Below are 27500 nucleotides of genomic sequence, written 5' to 3'. Positions count from 1 at the left end.
TCATGTGCACTTTGTGCTCTGAGTGAAGAATTTCTTCCTCACATCACATCTAATCTAAATCTCCCCTCCATTTGTTCCAAGCCATCATTCCTTGTTCCATGGCTACACTCCCTGATAGAGTCCCTCTCCAGCTTTCTTTTAAGCCACTTTTATGAGCTAGGTTAGGTGGCAAAACTGCAGGACCTTGCAAATTGCAGCCTTATCTACCTAGTTCCATATGTTCCACATGATGTTTTCCAGTTCAGGCTCTGTCCTTTCATCAATGTAACATAGAATCAAAGAAACATTAAGGTTGGAGAAGCCCTCCAAGATCATCTGGTCCAACCACCCCACTACCACAAATGTCACTCACTAAACCACGTCCCTAAGCACCACATCAAACCTTTCCTTGAACACCTCCAGGGCCTGCTGACTCCACCACTGAATCACATAATTGTAGGGGTTGGAAGGGACCTCAAGAGAGGTCAAGAGGGTCCAACCCCCCTGCCAAAGCAGGTTCCCTAGAGCAGGCTGCCCAGGTGGGCATCCAAACAGGCCTTGAATATCTCCAGAGAAGGAGACTCCACAACCTCCCTGGGCAGCCTGTCCCAGTGCTCTGACACCCTCACCGCGAAGTTCTTCAGCATGTTGGTGCGGATTTCCTGTGCTCCATTTTGCAGCCATTGCCCCTTGTCCTGTCCCCACAAACCACTGGAAAGACGTTGGCCAAATCCCTCTGTCTCCCACACTGAAGGCTGCCCACCTCCCTGGGCAACCCATCCCAATGCCTGACCGCTCTCTCTGAGCAGAAACGCCTCCTCATTTCCCACCTGAACCTCCCCTGATGCAACGTGAGCCCACACCTCACACAACACCCCTTCCCCTCCTAGGACGTTTATTCCTGGCAGGAGGCGTAGCTCCCGCATCCCAACACCCAACCCCACCCTAACTTTTCCCTTTCCCCTCGCTTTACCCCTCAGCCCCCTCTCCACAGGGTGCGGGAGCCGCCATCCCCGCTCCCCCCCCCGCGGTTATCGCCCCGTGCCCGGCAGGGGGCGCTGCGCGGCCGCCGCCATCGCCGCCGCCCGGCGCTGGGTGGCTGCGCTGGGGCCGAGCGGGGCCGGCTGCGGCGCGGCCTCCGTGGCACGGGGCAGGGTCCCGGAGCTCGGGGTTTGGGGCTGAGCTGAGCTGAGGTGAACTGAGCGGAGCGGCTGCCGGCGGCGCCATGGGGAAGCGGGACAACCGCGTGGTGAGTGCGAGCCGCGGGGGGCAGCGGCCGGCGGGCCGCGGGGCTCGGGCGGGGCCGCAGCGCTGCGGCGGGGCCCGCTCCGGGGGGGGGAGGCACCGGCGGCCTCCGAGGGCTCGCAGGGAGCCGGGAAGGTCTCGGGGAGCCCCCAGGACGCCCCCGGGCCGGGGGGGGGAGGCGCAGGCCGCCGTGTTGTCAGCTGGGTGGGCGGGCGGTGGCGGCGCGGGCCTGGCCCCGGTAGAAACGCGGCCTCGCTCGTCCCTCCCTCTCCTCAAAACTTGTTCCCACCAGGGAGCCGTGCACCTTAGGCTCACCTTTTCTTTAGGCCCGACTGTACAATTAATGAGTTTTATGGTGAAAAAAAGAAGTGGCGAGACTTTTGTTCCCCCCCCCCCCCTTTTCTTTGTTTCTAGTACGTGCTGCGAGTTTGCCGTCAGCTCTGTGCAGGCAGGCGTCTGCTCCCCTCGCTGGAGCAGCGAGGGAGAGACGAGATGGGCACGAACACCCCCAGGTGGCTAACGGGGGGCCTTTGGCTACCGTACCGAGGTGCCAAAATAACGGGAGGAGGGCTGACAGCGTTAGGCTGCAAGGCCTGGCCTGTGCCTGAAACGCATTGCCCTCTTGGAATGCTTAGGGGTGTATTTGGGTGTCCATTTATTCTTAATTTTTTCAGTGGTACAATGGGGAGGCACCTACCAATGCCAGCAAATCTCTACGTTCCTACGAAATAATAAAGCATAATAAAGGTTCATTGCACCATGACGGCTGGTAGCACAGGCAACTTATGATATAGGGCCCCTTGCTTCTCTTGTGTGATTGTAGAGCTTTCCACCTGTTAACTTCATTCCCACAGCCCTTCCCAAATCATTTTGACCCTTTGGAGAAGAAAAAGAAGTTGTTGTTTTTTTGTTTTGTTTTGTTTTACACCATCTGCAGGATACTTGCAAGGCAGTAATAGATTGCATTGCTTGCCCATAGAGCCCCAGCCAACTGTAGGTGCCCTGTGCTTTTCATGAGCACGAAAGCTATAAAACATCTTTTAATAACTGCTCGAGCAAACTGCCAGAAGAAGAAAATGGATGTGCAGACAAGCTCTTTTCTTTGTGGAGGGTGTATTTCTGTACACTCTCTGGCTAGTGAAATTCAGTTTGGCAAGGTAGTGTGAATACTTCTAAGAAATGTTTATTGGCAAAGTAATTATTCATAAATAAACTTGCTTGAACTCATTGGAACATTTTAAGGCGTACATTTCCAAATTGTGGGATATAGAGCAGTATTCAGTCATTATGCTGCTGGAAAGTGAAAAGAAAGAGTGCCACTGAATGGAGGAAGCTTGCTAGCTATCTATCAGGAATCAATTTGAGGAAGTAGAAAAGCAGAATTTGGCAGTTGTAGCTTCTTCTGCAGGTAGAGAGATTTGTTTTCGTTTCGGGTTAGTTCGGGTAAGAAACCAGCTAGTTTTTATTTAAGAACAGCAAGAAAATCTTTTTAGGAGTAATAATTATGTAAGAAGCTAGAGCTTTCAGATACAAATTCCTGAATGGTACCCAAACAGAGTTGACTCAGTTTGCTCATTGTAGTAAGCCAAGTCATGAATTAAAGTTGTCCTCTTTTCTACTGTTTCCAGTGCACTGAAATTATCGTTGTTTAATGAAAACAGTGTTCAAACACCACTTTCCTGCATAGCTAAAGGAACTCCTTTTCAACTCAGGAGAAGCTGAATTCAAGTGCAAGATTTCTTCTCATTCATTGATTTGCGATACAATAAAACTCATGAGTTAAAAATGTGAATACACATCTTCAAGTGCTCTAACTACTTGAGTGCACACATCCACCTGGCTGCAAAAGAAGGTGCTGAGCTGAGATTAACTCCATTTAAATGGGCAAATGTTAGCATTTATTGGCCCATGTTAGTTAAACTTTTTGTGTGAATTTAAAAAAAAAAAAAAAAATCATCCCCCCCAAGAAGTGGCAGCAAATATCATCCTTAGAGTTGCAAACTTGAGTAAAACAGGGCCTGCTTGAAAGGGTCTCAGACTGAGCAACTAAAGCTGGTCGTTATTTTGACTATTTTTTTTTTTTTTTTATCATCTCCAAACTGTGGACAGTAAGGGCAGTTCGTCTTAGGTTTTGCAAAAGTAATTGTGAAGCACTGGGATGCCACAGTGATAAAAGCCCAGGAGACAAGGGGAGATAGGTACTTTCACTTCACACGAACAAAATATTTTCAGCATAATAAAAATTGAGTAATTGTCAGTTAGCTTAGATTTATTTCATTTATGGCTGAGACGGTGTATGGATTTTAACAGGTGAACTTAGAAATAAGGTTTTAAGAGTGAATGTGGAGAGAATGTGTGGGTCTGAAGGATGGAATACCTCATAAAATTGATAATTTTTTGTTGTTGAAATACTCCTCAGTCTTAGAAGTTTCATATTTGCATAATTGTAGCTGAGCACCACCACCACTTGTTTCGGTGTTACAGCAAGGGTCTTGTGGGGTGTCATCATTTCATCCAGAATGTATTGAATCTGTTATCATCAATTTTGAGCAGAACTTTAAAGGCCTAAGTATCAGCTGTCCCAGAGAGTAAGGGCTGAAATAAAATCACACTTTCCATATCCTGAGAAATCATGATTGCTGAAATATTCTATGCTGTACTCAGTTTGCAAAATCATTGCGCAGAGAGGGGAATTACTGTAAAGAACATGTTCTTTTGGTGGATGAGATCATTCTATCACAGCATAACTCCAATTGAAAGCTCTTTCCAGGGTTTTTCTGTCAGGCTGAATCAGCCTGATTTAGTTAAATACTGTATTTTTAGAAACAGGTCAGAATTGTTTTTCAGCGAATGAGAAAAAGGTTGTGCGAAGAGTGACAAGGATAGATTTTGGTAACAGTGTAGCTGATGAATTTTGTATTTCTTCTTGTTTCATATTCAAGGCTTATATGAATCCCATAGCTATGGCCAGAGCACGAGGTCCTGCCCAAAATTCAGGACCAACAATACAAGACTACTTGAACAGGCCAAGACCAACATGGTAAGTGTCAATACTTGTCTGCCTGTTTGACCTACTGAGTGCAAGATTTGTTCTCTGTTATTGAGATGACATAGTTAGCCTACCTCCTCCCCAGAATACACAATAATACATTTTGAAAGGTTCCTTGGCTCTGGCCAAGATGTTCTTTTCTAAATATGTATTCCATCTCCTCTTTTAAAAACATTATTTCATTTTGAAATATGTATTTCTCATTTGTCTTTAAATGTTTTGGCTACAGTTTCTCAGGAGAGGAAAATGTTGGTTATCTTACCTCTTTCACAAATACTAATCCCTAAAGCCTGCAGGTGTAGGCAATCTTAAAACTTAATCTCCAGAAAAAGATTTTGCTAGTTTATTCTTAGAACGTAGTCTACCATACCCAACAAAATTACTTGAAGATATTATCAACAACTTGTTTTACATTCAGTCCATTTTACCTCCTCTCACAATAAATTAGAGCACAATTTACCTAATTGCAAAGTTAGCTTTAGATCCTTCAGAGGGATTTAGCTACTGTACTGAAATTATAACATTAGGTTACCATACTCATAACATCTAAGGTGCTTTCATTCTTTTTTCTGTTGGAAGTTCAGCCAAAGCTAAACTTCAAAAAAAAAAAACTTCAAAAAGTTAGATACTTTAGAAGGTATTTTTAATTGTGAAAATACAACAACTCTGATCTATTATCCTTTTTATGTAGGGAAGAAGTGAAAGAACAACTAGAAAAGAAAAAGAAAGGATCCAGGGCTTTGGCTGAGTTTGAAGAAAAGATGAACGAGGTTGGTAATGTTGTTAGGATGTTAATATTCAATCCGTCTTACATGCTGGTTTTCCTACCTTATCATTAACACCACCATGTACACATAACATTTCACTTCACACAACCTTGTAATGAGTGAATATTCAACACAAACAAAATAAAACATTAAGGTTACCCCTTAACCAAGGAAGAGCTACTTGTGATTTAGAGAAACACTATTTAAGAAGTTTTGAGAAATACTTCTGAAGAAAATATGAACTTTATAAATCTTAATATAGCCAGACAAATACGTATGTTTACATTAGCAAGTAAGACTCGTTCATTTCCTAGTATGATAAACTAAAGTCTGTTGTGCTAATCTTCAGTTGTTTAAGGTCACACAATCCAAACATATTGGAAGGAGGTGTATTACTGGAAACAGCCTCCTTTCTTTAACAAGGAGTGTACATGTGGTACTGATACAGGAGAAGGCACAAAGAACGGCCTTGAATATCTAAATAGGCCTATATAACACTTCTTTCTCATCCTAAATTGATTACATGCTGTGCTGATTCCCTTCTTTGGAGCTATTCTCATACTTGTGTTCAGTATACAACTGGAGATCAGCATGCTGTGAGAAGGTTTCATGTATAACTCTTGTTGTATATGTCAGAAGAAATTAGTTATATATCAGTTAAACACTTCTCTTCCCTTGAATTCTGTTGTTTTGGGATAAGCTTTGAGCAGTAGTCGTCATCAATGCATGAGAGTTTCTGGTTGAAGTAGATAGTGTTCCTCCTCTGTTACTGAAAGGGCATGACACTTGTGCTTATTACACCTTTTTGCCTAAGTTATGCCAATATTTGGAGGGTCGTAGAATATCCAGGTTGGAAAAGACCTCTCAGATCATCTGGTCCAACCTTTAACCTAGCACTGCCAAGTCCACCATTAAACCATGCCACTAAGCACTACATATGCATGTTTCTTGAAGACTTCTAGGGATTGTGACTCAACTACTTCCTGGGGCAGCCTGTTCCAATACTTAACAACCCTTTCAGTGAAGAAATTTTTCCTGATATCCAACTTAGACCTCCTCTGCGGCAGCTTAAGGCCATTTCCTCTTGTCTTTCTCCCCCCAGTCAAGCCTACACACTTTGAAACTTACTTCTGCCTTTTCTTCTTTGCCAAGATCAGAATTCAAATTTAGAGTTTTCCTCCAATCTGGTTTTGCTAGACACAAAGTGTTGTCAAAGATGACTTGTCCTGCTTTATTTCCTGGGTCAGCAGGATCAGCTACACCAACAGACTCACGAACAATCGCCTTTGCAGCTAACCAGTGTTTAAGGTGAAAGTGTACAGGTCATTTAATACATGTAAAGAAAGATGCTTCACTTGTCATACCCTGATCATTATGTTAGAATAAATCCTTCTGATCAATACAGAGGTCATGGTCTGTATCCAGCTCCCAAAATTCGCAATAGATAACATAGAAATGTTCATACAAGAAATACTCTGTCAGATGGTTAATATGACTTTCAGAGATCACTTGTTTAGTGCTTTGTGAGTTTTAGCTTGCTGAGTTTGATTTAGTGTTTTATCATGTCCTTTTCCTGCCTTTTCCTTTCCTTTATTATAAAATAATTGACAGTGGCATGGTTAGAAGGTAGCAGCCTTTCATCATGGCAGGAAGGGTAGGGAAGAGTAGTGTAGGAAGAGTTGCAGGGAATCACAAAGTGGCCATGAGTTCTTCCTAAAGCTCTTAAGCACAAATCTCTCAACAACAGAAAAGGTTACAAGTCTGTGAATGAGGTGCCATTTACTGACAGATGTTGTTCTTTTATGTACCTCAAAAAAAAAGAAAAAAAAAAAAAGCACAAGTTTATACTTAAAAACTTAAAAAGCATAAGTTTATACTTATGAGAGAATGACTGCCTAAGAAAGCACTGGCTGTTGTCAAAAATTCTTCAGGTAGCTCCAGGTAGCTGTTAAATCAAAGTACCCAACCTGCTGCAATACCCTGTAGATTCTGCCTTGGATCATGGCAACACGTTACATGCAGCACTGTAATGGCTAATCTGCCACGTCCTTCAACAGCACTGTTTAGCTAATTCACAGGATGCTGACTCAGGGTTCTGCGTATCATATTGCATTGCACGTGTATAATCCTACTTAATTCCTAATATTTCTTTCCCTTCTTCACAAAATGTGGGTTATCATTGTTCTGCCAATACAATACCAGTACAGTTTAATTGGAAGGAAAGGAAGAATCAGAATAATAAGAATAAAGAAAGCACATCTCTGACACGGGAAGCAGGAATAGCAGATTGAAGCTAGCAGGCTTAATATGATGGGGTGTTAGATGTTTCAGAGCTCTTAAAAGAGGGATTTCAGGTAGAGACCTAGATCTAGAGAGCTTGTGAGGGGTGGAAAAGAAGGAATCAAAGGAAACCTCAAATCAAGTCATTAAAATAAATCAAATCATTAGAATTCAATATTCTAATCATTGTTGAAGCTGACAAGGCCCAGAACAGACACAAGATAGAGACATCCATGCATTGAGTAGTGGCCAGCAGAATTTTTCTGGAAATTTTATTTCCACTGATTTTAAAATTTAGACAAAACACACGTATTTCTGGTAGGTTGTCCCACTTGCTGAAGTGCTCTAACAAGAACTATGATACAAAGCCACAAGTAGCAAAATTGATGACCTTAAACCCAAATAACTTGACCATAAAGGTGAGAACTAAGATGATAATTGGATGAATATTAATTTTTTGTAGCATCAAATGCATCATAGCCTTGGTTAATACTATATGTTGTTTATTTTCTGTGGGTTTTATGGAAACTATAACTTCAGGTAAAGAAAAGGATTTTGAAAAAGGTTTTTGAAAAATGCTGTTGGAAGTAATGGCTATGTCACTGTTTTTGTTTGGGTTTGTTTTCAGAATTGGAAGAAAGAACTGGAAAAACACAGGGAGAAATTACTGGGTGGAAATGAGAGTTCCTCCAAAAAGAAGGAGGTAAGTTATTTTCAGTTTAATACAGTTTGGAACTGGTTTTGTCATCAGTGCTGGCAACGCAAAATGCCATAAATAGCTTTTAAAAGCCAGCATTAAATTACATAAACCTAAATGTGCAACAAAAGAATATGATGCCAAAATAACATTCATTCTCTTCTATTTTTAAGAAAAAGAAAAAAGAAAAGAAGAAATCTAGTAGGGTGAGCAAAATTTTCAGTTTTCTGAACTTTTTTGCTTTGGGATTGTTCCTATTTGTCACTTAAGTTGTCTTGGAAAGAGGGGTATGGCTTTAACTTTGAATTTGAATGTTAAATCACCTGTTTTTTTCTTTAAGAGAGGTAGATTATTCTATTCTATTCTATTCTATTCTATTCTATTCTATTCTATTCTATTCTATTCTATTCTATTCTATTCTATTCTATTCTATTCTATTCTTCAAGGAGAACTTTATTTCTGGTTAAAGAAATGTGGGTGGGGCGGGAATGCATCAAATATACATTATCACATGAAAAATATTAGAAGTCACTTTTTACAGTTTAAGAAAATCTATGAGACCATGTTCTTGGAAGTAAAATTTTATTGATAATACTTTGCAAATGAAGAGATTATAGAGGTGTTTGGATGGACTTTTACTTACTTACTGGACAAAATGCTGCATCTCACAAGCTTCACTTTTTGTTGTGTTTGGTCAAGTTGTCTTCATCTTCCTCTTCTTCATCAAGTTCTGATTCTTCCAGCAGTGAATCTGATTCAGAAGATGAGGTAAGAACTAAATTACCAGAATCTAACATGTTTTGTATTTTGCATTACTATTGTTCTCAGCATGCTGGGGGGTTAATTGAAGAGTTTAATTGAGGAGTTGTGTTTTTTCTTGGCTGTTAAGAGAATTCCTCCATCTTTCGTGGAGGAGGTATGTGGGATTTCTGTTTTGAATATGGAAGATGTGACTGAAAATGAGTAAACAGTTTGCCAGATCACTGAAATGGTGGCCAATATTTGTTGTTGCATACTATTTACTGACTTGGTCAGTAGTTACACTTACAACAGTGATACTGTAGTTCATTATAGAATGAAGGTAAGTACTGGTAGACTGCACGTGTTAATCTGTTTTATCTTTTGAACCTGAGATTTATTGCAAAACTATTTATTGGAAACCAGACTAATGCACAGCAATACTCTGAATTCACTGTCGATTAAAACTGGGTAGTTTTACATACTTTTTGGAAGAGACACTTCTTGTCTGGAGATACTGTTTGGACCTAGTACAGCGTCAGCAGTTCTGAATTATCAAATTTGTTAACAGAACTAAGGTCTTTGATCAAGAAATAGAACGTTAGTGTTGGCTTCTTTCTGTGAAAGCTTGCAAAGTATTGCAAACGCTGCAGATGCTGAAAGAACTTCCTTATGCAGTCTTTTTTGACGTATGTGAACCAGTATTACCAGATAATAAGCAAACAAAAAAAATGACTAACATGGGATTAGGCAGCAGTCAGAACGAGGCTTTCAGGCTATCCTTTCTAGAAAAAGAAAAAAAAAAAAGTAATGTATCACACCGTTAGGAAATGAATTGCACTGTGGCATATATTTTTTATGTCAAAGAATATTTCATATGAAAAAATGGATTAAATACCAGCCCACTCTTTTTCATGAGATTTACTTAACACAGGTTTTGGCAATATACTTTAGCAATTGATGGATAGCTTGGCTTGCATAAAACTAGTCAGTTTTGATGCATTTGGAACATACGATAATATCAATTTTCGTTACATATCTGTTCAAGAAATTATTCATTAACAGTATAAATTCTGGCTGGCTGGTTTGTAATCTGGATCCGTTCCTGTGTTAACACTGAATTGTATCCTTTTTCAGTAGAATACCCCTATCTAATCACAGCAGTGCAAGTATACTATTTTTACTAGTTCAGAAAAAATCTTTGTTAGAGCTAATCTGGATCTATAGAACACATCTAAATGATAAACAGAATCTGGAGAACCTGAATTTTACAGTAGTTTAATCTTTTTTCAATACAGAAGAGTGATGAATTTCCTCCACTAAAGGAATCAATGGTAGCATACTTTATTCCTCAAAAGAACATGATAATATGTAGGAATTTGGTGTTCCCTATTCTTTACATTTAATGTAAGTCTTTAATAGCTAGTGAAAATAAATTCAAGGTTGTCTTTTTTTTTTTTTTTTTCCTAAAATATTTGTGGATAGGATAAGAAGCAAGGGAAGAAAAAAAGGAAAAAGAAGTATCGCTCCTCACGGAAATCTTCAACAAGCTCAACTTCTGAATCTGAGTCAGACAGCAAGGTAAATAGCACATGTTACTCTCAGGAAGTTTTCCTGATCTGTGTTATAAAGACAAACGTTTCTGACTTTTGCATTTCCTAATTTTTATCTTCTGTATTCAAAGTTGTGCTTTCTTACTGTAGCTGAGCTGTGCTTGTATCTTCCAGATGTGATCAGGAATGTATCTATCTACTGTCCACGTCTGGCAGAAAATATTTGATCTTTAGAAAATAAACATTATACCATCAATTTTTATCTATTTTTCTGAATTCAAACATATGCAGCTTTTGTGCTGCTCTATTTACTTTTAATACTACATTAACACTTCAAAAAATTAAAATGTTCTGTGATGTTCTTGTCAATATGCTGTTTAATTGAACACCATCTGTGAAAATACAGATACTGCAGGGCCAGAATACTGCCTTTCCAATAAGTATCTGTGGACTGAGTAGTAGTTATAAAATATTAATATTAAATTAAATTAAATGTTTTTTTATACTTGAAAGAAGGTAGACCAATGTACAAGCACAGGCTTACTGAATGAACAAAAAAGTGGAGAAGATACACCAGGCAGTCTGTTCTTTTAGCATTTTTCTGTGTTAGTGGACAGTAATTGTTTTTCTTTCTACTTAGGACAGCACAAAAAAGAAGAGGTCAAAGGAAGATCATGAAAAAGAGAAGGTATAGTTTTATTTTTGAAATATGTGCATCGGAACATCATTTTACATACATAATAGATTTCTCTTTTTTTTCCCCTTTCCAATTTTTTTAATTGTATGCTCCAATTTACGCCTATTGAAATCTCTTGTCCAAAACTAGATAATCAGAAGGTATTCAGTGCCCCAAAGTTGAGATAGACTTTTAGGTGGGTTCAACTCCTGTTTTAGTAATTGCTGTCAGTGGAAACTGTTGGATCTGTTTTTGTCATGAAGCTAAATGAAGAAAGTACCTAATCTGCTGTAGTAGATTGTGGCATTCTAGTATTTGGGATTTATCTTTAACAGTCATGTTGAGCTAAAAATGCATACAATATTTCCATGGCATGCCTGGTAGGATACTGGTTTGATACTGCCAATTAAGTAACAAAAAGCAGAAGGTATTTTTATCTAAATGTAGTCATAATTATATATCTTCTAATGTCAGCTTTGAAAAATTATAGAGAATTTTTTACTAGCTTAAGCAAAATTATTATTTCTGTTCTTGGAGCATGAAATCACACCTTCCTTCCTCATACCTCACCCATTTTGTACACACATCCGAGGACTTCCCTTCTTCAATTATGTTGAATGCAAATAATCTCATTGAATGAAATTTTAATTACTCCTATGTGTAAGCTAATAGCTTTCAGTGTCTATCCTAGTCTTTTTTTTCCAGTAACTTATATTACCACGTTGGTCTCGGCTACACACAACCATATTGGGTTTGATGTATAAAATCTCCATTGCACAAGGCAAATGTGTTGTTTTTTTTCCCCTTTCTCTGCTTCTATTTCACCACCAACCCCTTTTGAGTATCTTCTCTTCAAAGAGCAAGTCCTTACTATAGCCCCTTAATCTTGGTTAAGGCGTATTGCTACTTTCACACCTCTTCTGAAAGTAGAATGCTTTGGGGGGCTAGAGATTTTCCTGATCTGAAGACACCCTCTCAGATGGGCTACATTATCTGTATTTTTCATAACTACTTTTAGGAAAGGATGATGGTACCTATAATATACTAAATAGGATTGTTGAGATGTGTGATTTCACCATTGAAAAAGATGATTAAGAAGAATTTTTACAGTTTCTGGCTTTAGAAATGGAATGGAAGAAAGTAGCTTCAATGAGTGGAATGGGAGAAAGTAGCCTGGTCCAGAGCAAAGCTGGTCTAAGAAAGGGGAAGAAAAAAAACAGTTTGTTGGAGTAAGCTCATGCACCATCTAAATTATGAGCACTTGATATTTTTTTTTAAGACTGCTCTTTAAATATACTGGAATTACCTATATAGAGTGTTGAAGGTATAGCTGGTGGGGACAGGTTAGACACAGGTAGGATGGAGCTTCTTTTATCAACAAACAAGCAAGACTCTGAAGCTGCAGTGTTTGCACATATTGTGACATCTTCAATTTACTCAGTACTATTTTAAAATGGTGAAACGTTTTATTTTAAAATGCTTGCTCTTTCACATGTCTTTATTTAAAATAAGATGCTATAGTATGCTATTATTCTGTCACTCTTAAAAAGTTGCTCTATTCTGGTAACGAAATCAATGCACATAAAATGATTTTATTTCCACTAAAAGCATTTTAACAGTAGGGTAATTTGCTGATGATGAGTAATTAGTTTAATGCATACAGCATTTGAAAATATTTTATAACTTAGAAATACTATTTCAATAGAATTCTAAGGGGAAGTTTCATGAAATCTGAAGGGCTTAACTTTACTCACCAATACTTTATATAGGATGGCAAAAATCACCACAGAAAAAGGAAGAAGGCAGATCGTGGTGACGGACCTTTATCATCAGAATCCTTATCAGAATCAGATCAGACAGAGGAGGTCAGTATGAAAGCTGATTTTCAGCTTACTGATACACATGAGTAAATAAATAGCTTAGATTTAATATATTATTAAAACTGTTCTGCTCAGTACAGTTGACTTTAAGAGTGCAGCATGTTCAAAGTTATATTTTTCTCTATATAAAAACTTACAGTTAAGATCTGTTTAGTGCAACTCCGACCACCTACAGGTTATTCTGAATTAATTTTCTTGAAACTTTGCAAGTTGTCATGGATACTTTAGAATTTAATAAATTGAGTCTAAGCAGTGGGATATGCTTCAGAAGATTTCTGTCTAATATTAGAGTACAGCCAAGAAAAATTCCAAGATTGCTGCCTTTTCCATTGAATTAAAAAAATGTTGGACATAATAATTGTACTCTCAACCTTGTGTATACAGGATTTGTATTTCAGGATTTGAATTCCTGTAGAATTACAAAATTTGAAAAGGTTCCAATGTGATGTTTTTTTCATTAAGAATTTCTACCAAGTTTTTAGCTTCATATTTTTACCTGTACATCTTTGCTGGCTTCTTGTTCTGCTGTATTTTAATAGCAGAATGTTCCCACATCAGATTTTTATGCTTATTCCAGAATCTAACAGTCACTGTTTCTTCAGTGGTTACTGTTCATCATGTTCTGTCACTGTTGTGCCATCACTCATTTATATGCAACAAAAGCTCAAACTTTCATATAAAATGGCACTTCCAAAGCTATTATCCCATTACATTCAATTTTATTTTTTTTAGGTGCAAGCAAAAAAGAAGAAAAGCAATGAGGAAAAAGAGAAAGCAACAGCAAGTATCCTTCCTACTCATAGTGTGGTTTTAGGATATAAATATTCTGTACTTGGTTAATTTACAATTTCACATTTTTCAGTAACACAAATGTTTTATAGAAAAAGTCATGTGAATCTAAATTCATCATTTCTCTCTTTATCTGCTGAAGTCACTTTTTCAGCTGTGTAGTTAGGGGAAAAAATTGTGACTATTTTACATTTTTAGATATGTGTGAATTGAGATTTATTTAAGTTTTATTGCATTAAGTCAAAATATGTTTTACTCTGTACCAAACTAAAAGAAACACTAATTTCTGTACAATAAGAGGTGGTGTGGCAGTTTGCCATGTAGACATCAAGGCTGTTCCTTTGTCAGAGTATTGTGTAGGATTTATTCCTCGGTAAACTTCTTCTGCCAGGCCATGAAATGAGCCTCAGGACCCAATCTCTGCATCATCATAATACTAATATTTACTACACTGTAAATATTACAACTTCTTATAAATCTGTAATCATCCTAGTTATTCTCACATATATAAGATGTCAAACACTTTATTCTCTCAGAAATCTATGAAGCATTGAAAAATCATTTAAAAGTTGAGGAAATACAATAGTGATGGTGCTGAGAGGTGTGAAATAGCCAGACCATGATGGAGATAAATTGAAAACTGCTCATAATAGTACAAATTATTGGATAAAATATGAACTTTCTTTTCATGGTTTCTTAATAGCCTTTTATATAAATCTCTTCTGAAATGTCATAGGTTCTTACAGAAACATCTTTTGAAATGTCTTTGTAGAACTGTGCTTTCTGTACTGTCATTTTTCATTAGTGGAATTTAATAGATGGTGATTTTCTCATAACTTCCATTTTATTTTTTAGGACAAAGCAAAAAAGAGAAAGAAGCACAAGAAGCATGGTAAAAAGAAGAAAAAGAAGGTTGCTGGTTCAAATTCAGATTCAGAATAGTATTTAAAAAGCAAGACTATCAACAGAAGTGCAATGACTAAAGGAAACTTAAACTGTGAAATGACGACAAACTTTACCAAACTGCATGAGTTTTCCTGTGTTCTAGAAATATTCCTAATCTTTCAGTAGCCAGCCACATGCAGCTGTGCTGGGAAAGACCATTGTTATTGCCTGCTGCTTAATACATGAGGTACAACTTTTATAAAATCCCAATAAGCAGTATTAGATATTTGAAACAATATGAGGTGGTAGTCCAGCTGAGATGTAAAATATTGGAAAATAAGAGTTAAACTTTTTTTAGATACTGAAAGTAGTGTTTTAAAGCATTAGTAATAGTCTTTATTTGTAAATCAGGACAAATAAAATCCCAAGTTCATCTTGTAGGTTTATATTATACATAAACAATTACAAGCTGGTGTCTGCGAGTGGCATTTACAAAATGGAAAATTAATGATAACATTTAAAATGCTGCCTTTGTAGTAATGTTTATCATCTGCCCCATTACCATCTTTATGCTTTTGAGAAAGGGAATGCTACCGTTTTGGCTAACTGAATAGGGTGCCTTTGCCTTTGATCCTTGCAAATCTCTGCTATTTTAAATCCATGCAGCATCTCTGATCCTAGGGAGAGCAGAACTATTGTCAGCAGTTCTGGGCTTCTAAGCATGTGCTTCTGCATTAAGCAAGAGCAATGACATTTTGCAGTATAACTGACATTCAAAGCCAGAAGACTTTACCTCTGCTTCTTTGCAATAGCGATTGTTCTGTGCTAGTAAATATGCATATTTCGTTTAATACAGTTTTGGTTTAGTTGAACACTTCTTGCAAACACTGGTAGCTTTTTTCCTTTGCATTATCTTTAGAGTTGTTTTGCATGATTTGTACCCTTTTTTTAAATTAATGAAAATGCAGGTAATCATTTGTTGTAACCAGTTTATGAATTATGTTCCACAAGCAGAGTTTCATGTATGTATTTAGTTATAGTTAAGTTCATTGCTGTGTTTAAGTGCACACTTGCTGAAGATATTTAGCATGTAAAAAGCAGGGTTTTGATACCATAACAGCTTCATATTGAAGCTGATTTTACTCTAAGCAAGTTCAGTGGCAGACCTGTTATGTGATGCATCTTGTTAAGATTAAAAACAAAAAAATACTGCCAGAATCTCATTAAAGATACTGTTTAAACAGTTTGTATTTATATTTTTGTACTTGAGGGCTACAGAATGTTGACCTAAATCATAAAGCTGTTTTACTTTAAATTAGTTGCTTTAGAAATTGAAAACACGCTTTTATAAATTAAATGTGCACGCATGAAAACACAAGCAACCATTTGATTTTAGTTTTTACATGAAATTCTCATTATTAGCTTCCACAAGTACCCATTGCTGGGCCTGCTTTTCTTAGTCTTTAACAACTGCCCACCTATCCTGAATGGTCAACTAGAGATTATTTTAATGGTCCACTGCACAGGTGCTAACTTCTAACTTATCTCTGTTACATACAACATTTCAAATATTTTATTGCCAAGAATTTTAAGACCTTTGTTAATGGATAATTAGTCTGCAAATTGTAACTAAAAACTGGGGGAGAAAGATGATTTAGCATTGACATTCAACAGTGAAATTGACTTTTCTAGTAAGTTCTTGGAAAAATACAAGTCTTGAATTGCAGCAGTGTCCTTCTAAAATATGCTAAATATTTTGATCAAGTATTTTATACTGCTGGGTTTGATGCTACTGATTCTAGACCCTGTTTTGACAGTGAGGATAAAATAAAGGCAGTGAATAATAGGGGGTTGGTTTGCAGTTTTTGTTTTGTTTTTGTTTTAAGTTGTGACATTGCAGTTTTGGTAAAAGAACTTGTAATGAACCATATCATAAATGCTCTGCTCTGCGTGATACCTTTTTTGACTTTTACGCAACTACCTGCAACAGAAAGAAATAAAAAATGGGAATGAGGGCCCCAGTCTTCCAAATACATATGCCGCTATGTCATTTTAATTGTCTGAATATAACTACTTGTTCTTGTCAACTGTGTGCTTCAAATAGCGTTGCAAAGCTTTGGTAGTGGTGTAGTTACTTATGGAGCTACAGGCTTTGTCGGTTCACAGCAAAGCTGCTTTCATGTCCACAGTGAAATGTTTCAGTTTTCAATACATTAGACAACCACATTGAGACTGCTCTTGCATCTTTTTTTCTTGAAGGAAGAGTAAAGTCTGGTCGCAACATCTCAGCTTTCTTGATTTGTATACAGTGAATATATCTGAGAAGGTAATGTTGGTTTCTAGCGGAGGCAGAGCACTTCATTTGTTAGTTCTCCATTTAACTTGTAGTCAACAGTGCTGTGGAAAGAGACCTGTACTGGTGCGGTGGGGATGTTGAGGAGGGAGACTCGGAATGGGCCAGCATTCGGCATGGCCTGAAATCTAAACCTTTTCAGTAGAGAGCAGAGAAATGACGCTTAAATGGCATGGCACCAGCCAACCTGGATGAATATTTTAAGTTTGAGCCGTGGGGAAAAATATGGGGGGGGGAGGTTGCCCTGTATTGAAAGGGGTCAGCAGGTGCGGCTTTATGAGAAGGCAGCCCAGGCTATGATACCAGTGTGCAGTATTAAAATATTTGAAGTATTAAAACACACGTATTCTGAAAGTCGATAGCTGCTTCGTTTTGGTGTCTCTTGACCCACACCATCGCTGCGGGGCTGGTGGCTGGAGGCGATGAGAGGAACGCGGCCACCTCCTGCCGCCCCCCTTCTCCTGTCAGCGCCCCCGACCCTGCGGTTACGGTGCTGAGGGCTGGACGCCCGCGGGCCCTGCCGACCCTGGCCGGCTGGAGGCAGCGCTGCCAGCCTTCCTCGCCGCCCTGCCCTGCGGAGACAGGCGCTGAGGCGGTCCCGCAGCCGTGCGCCGAAGCCCAGCCCTCCGCCATGTCGGGCCGAGGGCCGCCCCGCCCGCGTTGCCAGGGGAGCGCCCGCCGCCATGAGCGCCAAGCGGCTGCAGCAGCAGGTGGAGGCGCTGAGCCGCTCGGCCAGGCACTGTGAGTGTCGGGGCGTTTGCTGCCCCTCGGCAGCCCCCCAGTTGTCCCCCATTAGCTTCTAGTCCCCCGAGGGTCGCTTGGTGACTTTATGCGCTCCCATCCCTTAGGAGCAGCAAATGGCGGGTTGGGGGCGGTTTGAGCATCGCCAGCACCCCGTGGATGCCTGAGGTGGCTGGGAGCTGTGGCTTTCCTGGACACGCCGCCGTTTAACAGCTTAGGGTATAAAATGTGCTTTCTTGTTTCGGCTCGGCAGTTAATAAAAGTGAGGTGGAACGCCTCATCAAGCTCTTCGACACGTTGGTGACCACGTCCAGCGACCGGTTTGGTGCAGTCGGCTTCGATCGCAACATGTTCAGGGATACCCTGCACAGGACGTTCGGCATGACGGATGACATGGTTATGGACAGAGGTGAGATCAGTAGGCTCAAAAAGGTTGTAAAACTTTCATTTTTAGTCCTTGGGCAGCTGTTTTTGAATAGTGATCTCTAAAACAGTGCCCTTGAAGACTTTGCAGGTTATATTAAACTAATTCCCATCTGGTTTTTGATTCCTACAAGAATAGCGGATCCCTATAGCCAAGAAAACACCACTGATCACTGTCAAAGTTGACAACAGAAAAGTTTTATGTGGGCTGTTGCCACAATAGTTCCAAGTAGTTGCCCAGTGTGAGTTTAGTTAGCAGGGAGATAGAAGGTCTGAAGAACCCATACAGAAGGGAAAAAAGTACACGGTAGACCAAATGAGCATGCCTGGACAAAATAGTGCTATCACACCCATGAAGAGCCATGTACAAGTGCTGCTGAGTAAAGTGTACCTTTATTTCTGTACATAGAGTAGTTTTCCTGTGGTTTAGGATAGCTCACGCTCTTTCTTGTACAAGGGAGATCTGCCAGAAAGGCAGCTGGGGTGCTAGCATTTGGATGCTTATAGCCCAGTCACCATTAGTGTCATGACAGAAGAGGGCAGCGTGGTGTCATTCTCCTCTTTCCTGCTGTGATCCACCAAGGAGTTAGTCATTGCAGCTGGTGGATGGATGGCTCTGTCTTAGAATTGAAGTCCCAGAAAAGTACTCCGCTAGAGTGGATAACTTCTGAAATGGAGGTGCTCTGAACAACGCTGGAGATACTAGTCAGGCAGTAGAGGGCAATGAGAGTGATAAATACTTGAAAACACAGAGATTAATGAAATGAGGGCCTTATTTGCAGTTGATGAATGATCTCTGATGTATAGGTGTCCAGAAGAAGATGTGAAGAAGGCATGAGACTGTCATTCTTTTTGATCTCAGGTCTCCAAAAGAGACCCCTTGGTTCAACTTTTTCCAGCTCTTTAACAGGGGAGTGTTTAAATGAAAGCACCATTTTATGCAAAAAATCATGTTTCTTGGAAAATGCACTACAGGGACACATTCTTAATATTTTAATGCTTACAAGGGGTTGATTTCAGTTTGCAAAAGGAAGGCTTTTTTTTCCAGTTCTGTTGGCTCTCCATGTAAAGGAGTAATTAATCCTCTGTATGCAAATAAGCCTTAATGTAAGGCATATTGGTTTATTTGGGTTTTGTCTGCATGGAAGCATGCTTCCTGTAGTTATTAAAGTCTGCAAAGTAACAGATCAAAGAAAATACATTATCCCAGCAGGATTCTGGAGTGAAAAATCAGTAGACAGAGTGGTGAAATCCTCTTTATTGTTATGGCTTAGAAAGATTTGAGAAGGGTATTTGTACCTTGCTGAAAGCAGAAAACCATTTAAAAAAAAAAAAGTTTTTATATATTTTAACTGAATTTAAGTTGTTTGTTTTTTTTTCTTTCTTTGTATTTTCCTATTATTATAAATTTAAAATGTATCTAATACACTTCCCAGTGTTCCGCACTTTCGATAGAGACAATGATAGCTGCATCAGTGTGGAGGAATGGGTGGAAGGCTTATCAGTATTTCTTCGGGGGACATTGGAAGAAAGGATTAAATGTAAGGTTTATCTGCGTGATAATATTTAGTAGTTATCATAGAATTTATGACTATTAAATTATACATCACTTCCACTATAATTTGTTAGCTACTCAAAAAGAATTTAGTAATTGAAGAGTTTTGAGTTTTCTTCTGTCAAGCTCAATAAAAACTGAGTTCTGAAATAGTTTCTCTGAGACAGAGATTATTCTGTGTAAACAGCAACCTTATTTTGTTGCTGACAAAGAAAAGCTTGTTCTATTATATAGTTTTGAGAGAATATATATTTTTGTATTCACACACAAAATCAGAAGTAAACAGATGTAGGACGAGGGTGGTGTTGGCTGAGTAACAGTCTCCTCAGGCCAGCTGAGATCTGTGCCAGCATTCATTTACTTGCCCAATGGGGGGCACAGCAGCAGTTGGATTAATTCTAGCAGTTCTTCAGCTTGGAAGCAGAGATGGAAAAACTGTGAATCTGTTTGCAAGATGGTCTTGAGGACTTCCAGAGTAATGATGGAGAAAGAAGATAGAGGGAAAAAAATGCAAGAACCCTAGACTTTTAAGATTTAAAAAAAAAAAAAAAAAAAAGGACTGGAGGTGGGAGGGAAGTATAATAGAAAAAAGATGACAGCATTTATTTCCATAGTTCCCTGGCTGCAGCATCAGCCTTATGATAATGTCATCATAAGGCATTGCTTTGGAAGGTGGCCTGGGATGTCACCCCGCTAGGAACAACCACAGGCTATAAAATATGCAGCCTTGTTGTAAGCACTCTAGGATACACTGCCATGTGGTGGTACACAGTGTTGTTTGTCCTAAGTGTATGCCAGTACAATTTTTGTCCTTAGACAAAGTCTTTGCCTGGAAAAAAAAATAATAATCTGTGTCTCAAAACTGAAAAACTTTTGTTTGTTTTTTAAATAAGTTTTGTGAAGGATAGTAAAATTTGTTATGGTCCTAGATTTCTGATTTCAGGGAGGCAGAAGCAATTAAAATAGAAATTAGGCAGATACTCATACAGGAAATATTCCGTTGTAGAGATTTTCTCTTTGCATTTAGAGATGCTTCAGTTGTTTTTTCCATGCCTGTACAACTCATTTTTTTCCTCTACTTTTCCAAACCAGTTTCTGAAATAACTAGGATACACTGGAAGATAGGCTTCTAAACCAAAACCTCATTTATATTCTAAAAAACTACTCTTAGAGAAGTTGAGATCTGTAAGTTAGTACGGTTTCTACAAACTGAAGGTTATTTATTATATATCTGAGCAGAAATAGATTTTAACTATAATGGGTAAGTAGGCAGTAATAGACCAGTATCACATGTGATACATACATTTCATATAGAAATAATATATGCTCAACATATATGCTGTACAACATACAGTTCATTTTTTTCTGTCTTTAGACAACAGCTTTAATGATGTGTGATATAGTTTGTAAGATCTTTAAATTGGTTTATCTTTTGAAAAGACTGTTTTGAGGTTTATGACCTGAATGGTGACGGATACATTTCAAGAGAGGAGATGTTTCAGATGCTGAAAAACAGCCTACTCAAGCAGCCATCAGAAGAAGATCCTGATGAGGGAATTAAGGACTTGGTAGACATAGCACTGAAGAAAATGGCAAGTACTTTCTCATTGTGATACTTGAGCATCTTCAAGCATTCAGACCTTAAGACCTATCTGCTTTACAGTGGGATTCTGAGCCATGGAGTAAATTACGTACTTATGATAAACAAGTCTAGTAAGGAAGGCTAGAATTATAATCCAAATCTAATGAGTTCCAGTCCAGTGTCCTCACACAAAACTATTAATTTATTATGTGAACATATTATAAATGATATGTAAAAACTTGCACTTGTAACTGCACATGCACATGTGCATGGTCAAAAGAAAAGCCCAATCAAAAACAGAAAATTCAGAAGCATAATCTGTATTTATTCCTGCATTAGGCATCTCTAGTAACATTATTATTAATTACATTTGTATTTTATCAATTGAGCATGTAATGTCTGTGCTCAGTTGATATACTCTATTACAATTGTAACGTCAAGGGTTATTCATATAGCACCTGTCTTCCTGTGATTACTCTAGGATATCTGAATCAGCCAGAGGCTATTTCACCATTTTCTTCAAAACAAAGAATAAAACTTCCCCTCCAATGGTGTTGTTCAAAACATCTTGCTTAAAACCAGATCTCCAATCCCAAATCCTTTTATTTAACCCCATTTTTTCATTTCTCACACTCACCCCTGTTGGACAGCCTCAGCTGAAAGGTCCCTCTTAGCTTTAGTTCTTGACAGTGCTGAGTCTGTCTCATGCAGAATACGAGATGACAGCAATTACTCATCTTTGGAGCACCTACATGCTCAGCTTCCTACAGGTTGCATCCAAAATGAATGTCACTACATTCTGGGTAGTTGGTAAGTAGATTACAAGAAGTCCAAGCCCAAGCAATACCCTCTAGACCTAATGAAATATTCATACATGTAGGAAAATACCATAAACTAATCATGTCCATAATCCTATTTCATCTTTTCCATGAGAACTTCAGAAAGCTCCGATACATGTTGGAAGGTCCAGATCTGATTTGGCTGCTAGGCAGTTACCTTAGTAGGATATTACTGCCTACCTCAAATAACTACACAATTAATTATTAAATAACAAGAAAGGCATTTGTGGAATCCATCACTCAAAGAACAAAAAACTGCTCATTGACCAGTGCCTGTAGGTACAACTGCATTGTGATTAAGGATATATTCAGTCCCGTGATAGATTTTCATACTTAAAGGTATTTGTAGAGGACATGCTCATGGTAGAAATGTAGAGCATACTCAAGCAATTCTCCATTTCTTTTAAGCAGACAGAGGCAGGCTGTCCTGTTCAGAACATTTTATCCTCCTGTTACCTCTTTTTAAGTGTCCTACTTTTATTTATCCCAGTGCATCTGTGGTTGAGATTTGTCTGTGAGATTCTCAGTTCAAGCTCTTCCCGTGTTGGAAGTTTTGCCTTCTCTGGAATTCTGTTAGCAAAGCCATAAGAGATGGTTGAGCTTGCTCCATCTTTTATGGCTTAGGTAGAGGCTAATTACACAGATCTTGTCTGAGCAGAGATTGATGTCCCAGTGGGACATCAATTTTTGCATATACTCGAAAAAAAAAATAATCCATTTGAATAAAACATTAGTTAAACAAAAAGAAAATTACTACAAGTAATCATCCTTTGCTAAAGAGTTCTCCTTTTGTAGGACTATGATCATGATGGCAAGCTTTCTTTTGCGGACTTTGAAAAAGCTGTGAAAGATGATAATCTTCTCTTAGAAGCCTTTGGACCATGTCTGCCGGACATAAAGGTATGCCAGCCTTGGGTTTAAAAATATGTAAAAATAAAGAAGTTAAAAATAACTTCTCTATTAAGCAGCTGTACATACCATGGTATTCACTGTCATTACATGAGGTCTGCTGAATTCAGCTGATAAATGCTTCAGCTGTGAGATGCACATGTGCTGAGTTCACATCTGCCTTTCACAGGACAGATGTTTCCTGATACAGTAAAACTTTGGCACCAGAGAATGTAAAAAACACACACTGTTACTTGACACTTGTGTCTTCTGGGACAGCAACATAATGAGTGATTCTCAGTAAGCATCCTCCCAGGCTAAGAAAATGAGACTATTCTCTTGGAAGAGTTTATCTGAAACCTCTTCAGGAAAGCAGGTTTCATTTTTCTTTCTTCAGCGCTACTGGCACCACTGCCATCAATGTTTTGGGAGAGACTGGTAGCTTTTTGAAAAAAAGTGTCTTGGGGGTGTCATCTCAGACTGCAGCAGTGGATGAAATATAGCAATATATCTATTTCAATTTAAGGATTTTTTTCCCCCCATAAGATGGTAATTTAGGACATGCTTATTTACTCAGTAAGTCAAACTGATGAGACCATTTCTAATCTATAGAAGTATTTTTTTCACTTATCTATCATTACCCTATTTAACTGCATTACATTTTTAAATACCAACAGTCATAGAGATGGAAAACAGGATTTTGAAATACGTGCAATAATTCACAGAAACAGAAAAGTTCTGTGAAACTGTTGAAAACAAGGCAAGCTTTTATCTGCTGGAAACCTGTGTTTTCCTTTCCTGCCAGCTCACCTACCAGCTAGGCCGGACAGGAGGAAGGCATCTCATAGCCCTGACTGCATGCTGAGTTATCTCAGGTCACCTGCAAAGCAGCTGTGTTCAAAGTGCCAGATTCCTTCTGGCAGGCAAGTTTTAGTGACCCAGAGTCAGTACTTTGATTTCTTTTTTACACCAATGAGAAGCTTTAGAAACAGCTTCTGAATCAAATTTACGTTCACTAATTAGAACAGAAAAATAACTTACTTTTTGTCAAAGTTGGTGATAAACCAGGTATTAAGTTCAGGCCAGTCGTGACAACAGGTGGAAGACTGAGCCTGATTCTTGCTTCCACTCTTTGCATCTTCTGCTCTACACCCTACCCAACTGTTGCCTTTTTACTAGGTCTCTAGTTTTGTAGATAAAAAGACAATTTATGTATTCTTACATACCCCCAAACCAATGAAAAGAAGCATTACATGACGAAAGCTTGAAATTTTAATCAACTGAAAACATTTCTTTTATTCTCTTTTTTAATTAAAAAAAAATAACAGGGCAGCTTGGCATTTGAAAAGAAAACCTTCAAGGGAAATCGTAAACTGTAACACCACGTGGAATAGTGTTACAAGAATTCTCTTCTTCACAGTATAGTAAAAATAAAAACAACGCAAAACTAGTGGTTTCAATATTGCTTTATTGTAAAAAAATATTGAATAAATAGAATTTGCTTATATTAAACTGCCTGACCACATTTATTTTATTATGAGGTACACAGGAAAAGATTGCTACAGTATCATACTGCTTTATTCATTCCAGAAAATATAAACTGATACAGTTTTTAATAGGGAATTGCTTGGAAATGCAATATAAGTTACTTTTTTACATTAAAAAATAAAATATTTTAAATTATATCCTTTATAAAAGGCTGTAGAAAGATGCTGCTAGCAGTATCTATATTCTTCTTCTCTGCTTTACAAGTGGCTTGGCAGAACTATTGTCTGGCTTTTCCACAGGTGTTCTTGAAACAGACTCTGCCACCTAAATTGGGAAAAAAAAAGGTTTCGAGTAAACTGTAAACATTCTTTTCTAATAATGCCAGTTTTAGAGTAAGGCTGTGTCTCTAATATTGGAGTACGGGGAGGCTATGTTATTAGAATCACACTTGTGTTGACTTTTCCTGTAGAAAAGGGGGAAAAGTAACACCAAAGGCAGTACTAAACACAGCAGAGCTAAAACTCTCAGAAGATACCAAGTGTTGGCAATACCTTTAAAAACAACCAAAAAAAAACCAACACATTGAACCACACATACAAATTGATTTCAGATGCTCAGTGATAGTTATTTTATCATCCCTCTCGATACCAGAGGTGTTCCAGTTTAAGGTTTGCTACACTTTTTGGACTTGGGTATTTGGGAAGAAAAGGGAAAGGATAGGGACAACGTGTTTTGGCAAACAATTTAGAAATAGACTTCTTAAAAGTCTGTGCTTGAAAATGAGAAATCAGAACTCTAAGAATCCATACCTCTTTCAGTTTATTTCGAATTAACATGGCTGAAGTATTCAAGGAATCATCATCCATATCCACCTTAGGTATTTCTGGTAGCTGCGGGCCAATGATGACTTCAGTATTATCTGTATTTGCTTCAATGAGGGTAAATTTGTTACTTTCTTCTCTCTTCCTCTTACGTTCCTGCAGATGAGTTGTACGAGGCATAAACCTGCCAATCCCACTGTCAGCTATAGCTGTTCTTTGCCGAATTAAAGGCACAGGAGGACCGTGCCCTCCTGGGGGTACGTTTCGAGTTAGCGATGTGCTCTGACCACAGTACGCAGAAGTTTCAGCACAGTGGCTGTCATACTGGGGGAGTGTCAACAGGCTCTGATTCTGACTCCCAGAAGGACATCCCATGTTCTGGGATACCCCATGAGAACCTGGAAAGCAGGACGGATCCCAGTCGCTAGTTGCACATGATCCTGAGGTACTCCACTGACGGCAGTGTGCAGGGTCGGTCTTCTTAGGCCCCTCAATCTTCTTTAACACAAAGCAATCTTTAAAACAAAGAAACAAAGTAGCTTCACTATTTTAGGTCACTATTAGTTCCAGCATTTAATTACAACACAAACAATAGCAGTGATACTTCATTCCCTGTAAACAATCTGTGATTCTTCTTTCTTAAGTGGCACCTTCAGAAATAACCTCTTGCAATGATATCAAAATGCATAAGCACAAGAAAGAAGAAGCCCGTGCCTGGCACTTGGCTTATTTTAAGCCTGCCCAGTCTTTAGTGCTGCTTGGGAACTCCACAGCACAATAGCGTAACCCATTCTTCCAGTGCCAAAATGCAAGCCGGAAAGAAAAGTTCGTGGTTTTTGTTTTTTTGCCTTTTTTAAAGCTTCTGGTATTATCACCTTCCTTAGAAAAAATATTTCTAGATATGCCTGAAAAAGTTGGAACAAGGGTAGAAAAGTGATCCTAAGTTTTCTGGCACTGCTTGAGATTTCTGATAACATTTTCAAAAGAAAAGAAGGAAACAAGATTTTAAGCTTATGCATTATGCTTACGGATTTTTTTATTTTTTGTATCAACTAGAACCCAAAAGTTGCTTTCACAAAGATGGATACCTAGAAATAATTCAAAGATGTCTCCATTCTGCTGCAAGCATACTTTAAATGCATCTTTTAAAAAAGCTAAATACAAAGCATTTCCTTTAACGGGCAGTTTTGCTTTTACCACAACTCACTCGCCACTGAAAAGTTCTATAAGAAACTGAAATACAAACCTCTTTGGTTTGTTGCTTTTGCTATGTACTTTCTTCTGTCCTGCAACTTCTCCCTAGTTTCTTGGACTGTTTCAAATTCCGGAGCGTAGCACACATGCAGCAAACTCCCAAAGAAACTTCGTTCATCCATTTTTTTCTTGGCCACCCTGGAGTGAGTTAAACCGTATTGGCAAAACTGAGAATTTTACTTCAACTCTCTAGAATCTAAATGAAGAGGGGGTAAAAAAATTAACAAGAGGCAGATATTGCTCCACACCATACCTTGCGCACTGGACTTTTTGGAATTTTATAAGATAAACTTCAGTAAACTGCTCGGCTGGATATTCATCCAGAGCGTGATACTCCTCAATGGCACCATATAACGCGAATTGCTCCACTAGTTCCTTCATAACACCTAAGGCCGGGACTCCTTGGATTAGCAAGTAACGAGACTCCAGGTTGATAGTGTAAACCTGGAAGAAGTAAGAGCATTGCAGAGCGTTCACGTTGTTGCTTTACTGCAAAAATAGTGACTCAAGGGATTTATGTACGTCCCCAAATCCCGTCAGGACGCTGCCCATCCCCCTGTACAACGTTTTGACCCTTGTCCGGTCACTCAGGACTCGGGGGAGGCCCGCGGCACCGCCTCACCCCCTCACCACCCCCCCGGCCGCCCCGGCCCGGTTCGGGCCCCACCTTCACGGCCCGCGGCCGCCGCCCCTCGCGGTACTTGGCGCGGGAGCCGCAGGCCGCCAGCTGCTCGTGGTGCCGGCACGCGCCGCCCGGCCCGGTACCGGTACCGGGCCCGGTGCCGCTGCCGCCCCCCGCCGCCGCCATCTTCTCGCCGCCCGGGCCGGGCCCGGTACCGGCGCCGCTGCCGGCCGCCATCTTGCCGCTTCAGCCGCCCGCCCAAGCGTGCAGCCAATCAGGCGGCGAGCACAGCGGGCGCTCTCCTCTCATTGGTCCTCCCCCGGGGCGGGACTCGCCGCCGACCATAGGAGCCGCGGCGCTCGACGGAGGAGCCAATCAGAGGAAGGCAACGCGCGC

The 27500-nt window shown here is 39.3% G+C and overlaps 3 protein-coding genes across 3 annotated transcripts; 2 read left to right on the top strand and 1 right to left on the bottom strand.

Annotated features, from left to right (window-relative positions):
- The first annotated feature begins 1051 nt into the window (after positions 1 to 1051).
- FAM133B (family with sequence similarity 133 member B) lies at positions 1052 to 14622 on the top strand. Its single transcript, XM_082753885.1, has 11 exons — positions 1052 to 1228; positions 4167 to 4264; positions 4965 to 5043; positions 7949 to 8023; positions 8191 to 8223; positions 8717 to 8785; positions 10241 to 10336; positions 10949 to 10996; positions 12754 to 12849; positions 13597 to 13644; positions 14509 to 14622. The coding sequence occupies exons 1-11, from the start codon at positions 1205 to 1207 to the stop codon at positions 14593 to 14595; spliced, it is 753 nt and encodes a 250-aa protein (XP_082610011.1). The 5' UTR covers positions 1052 to 1204; the 3' UTR covers positions 14596 to 14622.
- A 2946-nt stretch (positions 14623 to 17568) lies between these two features.
- CLXN (calaxin) lies at positions 17569 to 24377 on the top strand. The gene is made up of 6 exons (XM_082752843.1): positions 17569 to 17632; positions 17886 to 18041; positions 19492 to 19596; positions 21051 to 21202; positions 22827 to 22931; positions 24248 to 24377. Exons 1-6 carry the CDS (start codon positions 17575 to 17577, stop codon positions 24296 to 24298), a joined length of 627 nt encoding a protein of 208 aa, XP_082608969.1. The 5' UTR covers positions 17569 to 17574; the 3' UTR covers positions 24299 to 24377.
- A 56-nt stretch (positions 24378 to 24433) lies between these two features.
- RBM48 (RNA binding motif protein 48) lies at positions 24434 to 27351 on the bottom strand. Its single transcript, XM_082752842.1, has 5 exons — positions 27150 to 27351; positions 26736 to 26926; positions 26475 to 26620; positions 25217 to 25743; positions 24434 to 24731 (listed from the first exon to the last, which is right to left on the bottom strand). The coding sequence occupies exons 1-5, from the start codon at positions 27339 to 27341 to the stop codon at positions 24645 to 24647; spliced, it is 1143 nt and encodes a 380-aa protein (XP_082608968.1). The 5' UTR covers positions 27342 to 27351; the 3' UTR covers positions 24434 to 24644.
- Positions 27352 to 27500: the final 149 nt, after the last annotated feature.

The sequence above is a fragment of the Aythya marila genome, assembly GCF_965140915.1.
Source record: "Aythya marila genome assembly, chromosome: 2".
Lineage (NCBI taxonomy): Eukaryota > Metazoa > Chordata > Aves > Anseriformes > Anatidae > Aythya > Aythya marila.
This window is presented reverse-complemented; position numbering and strand designations above follow the sequence as displayed.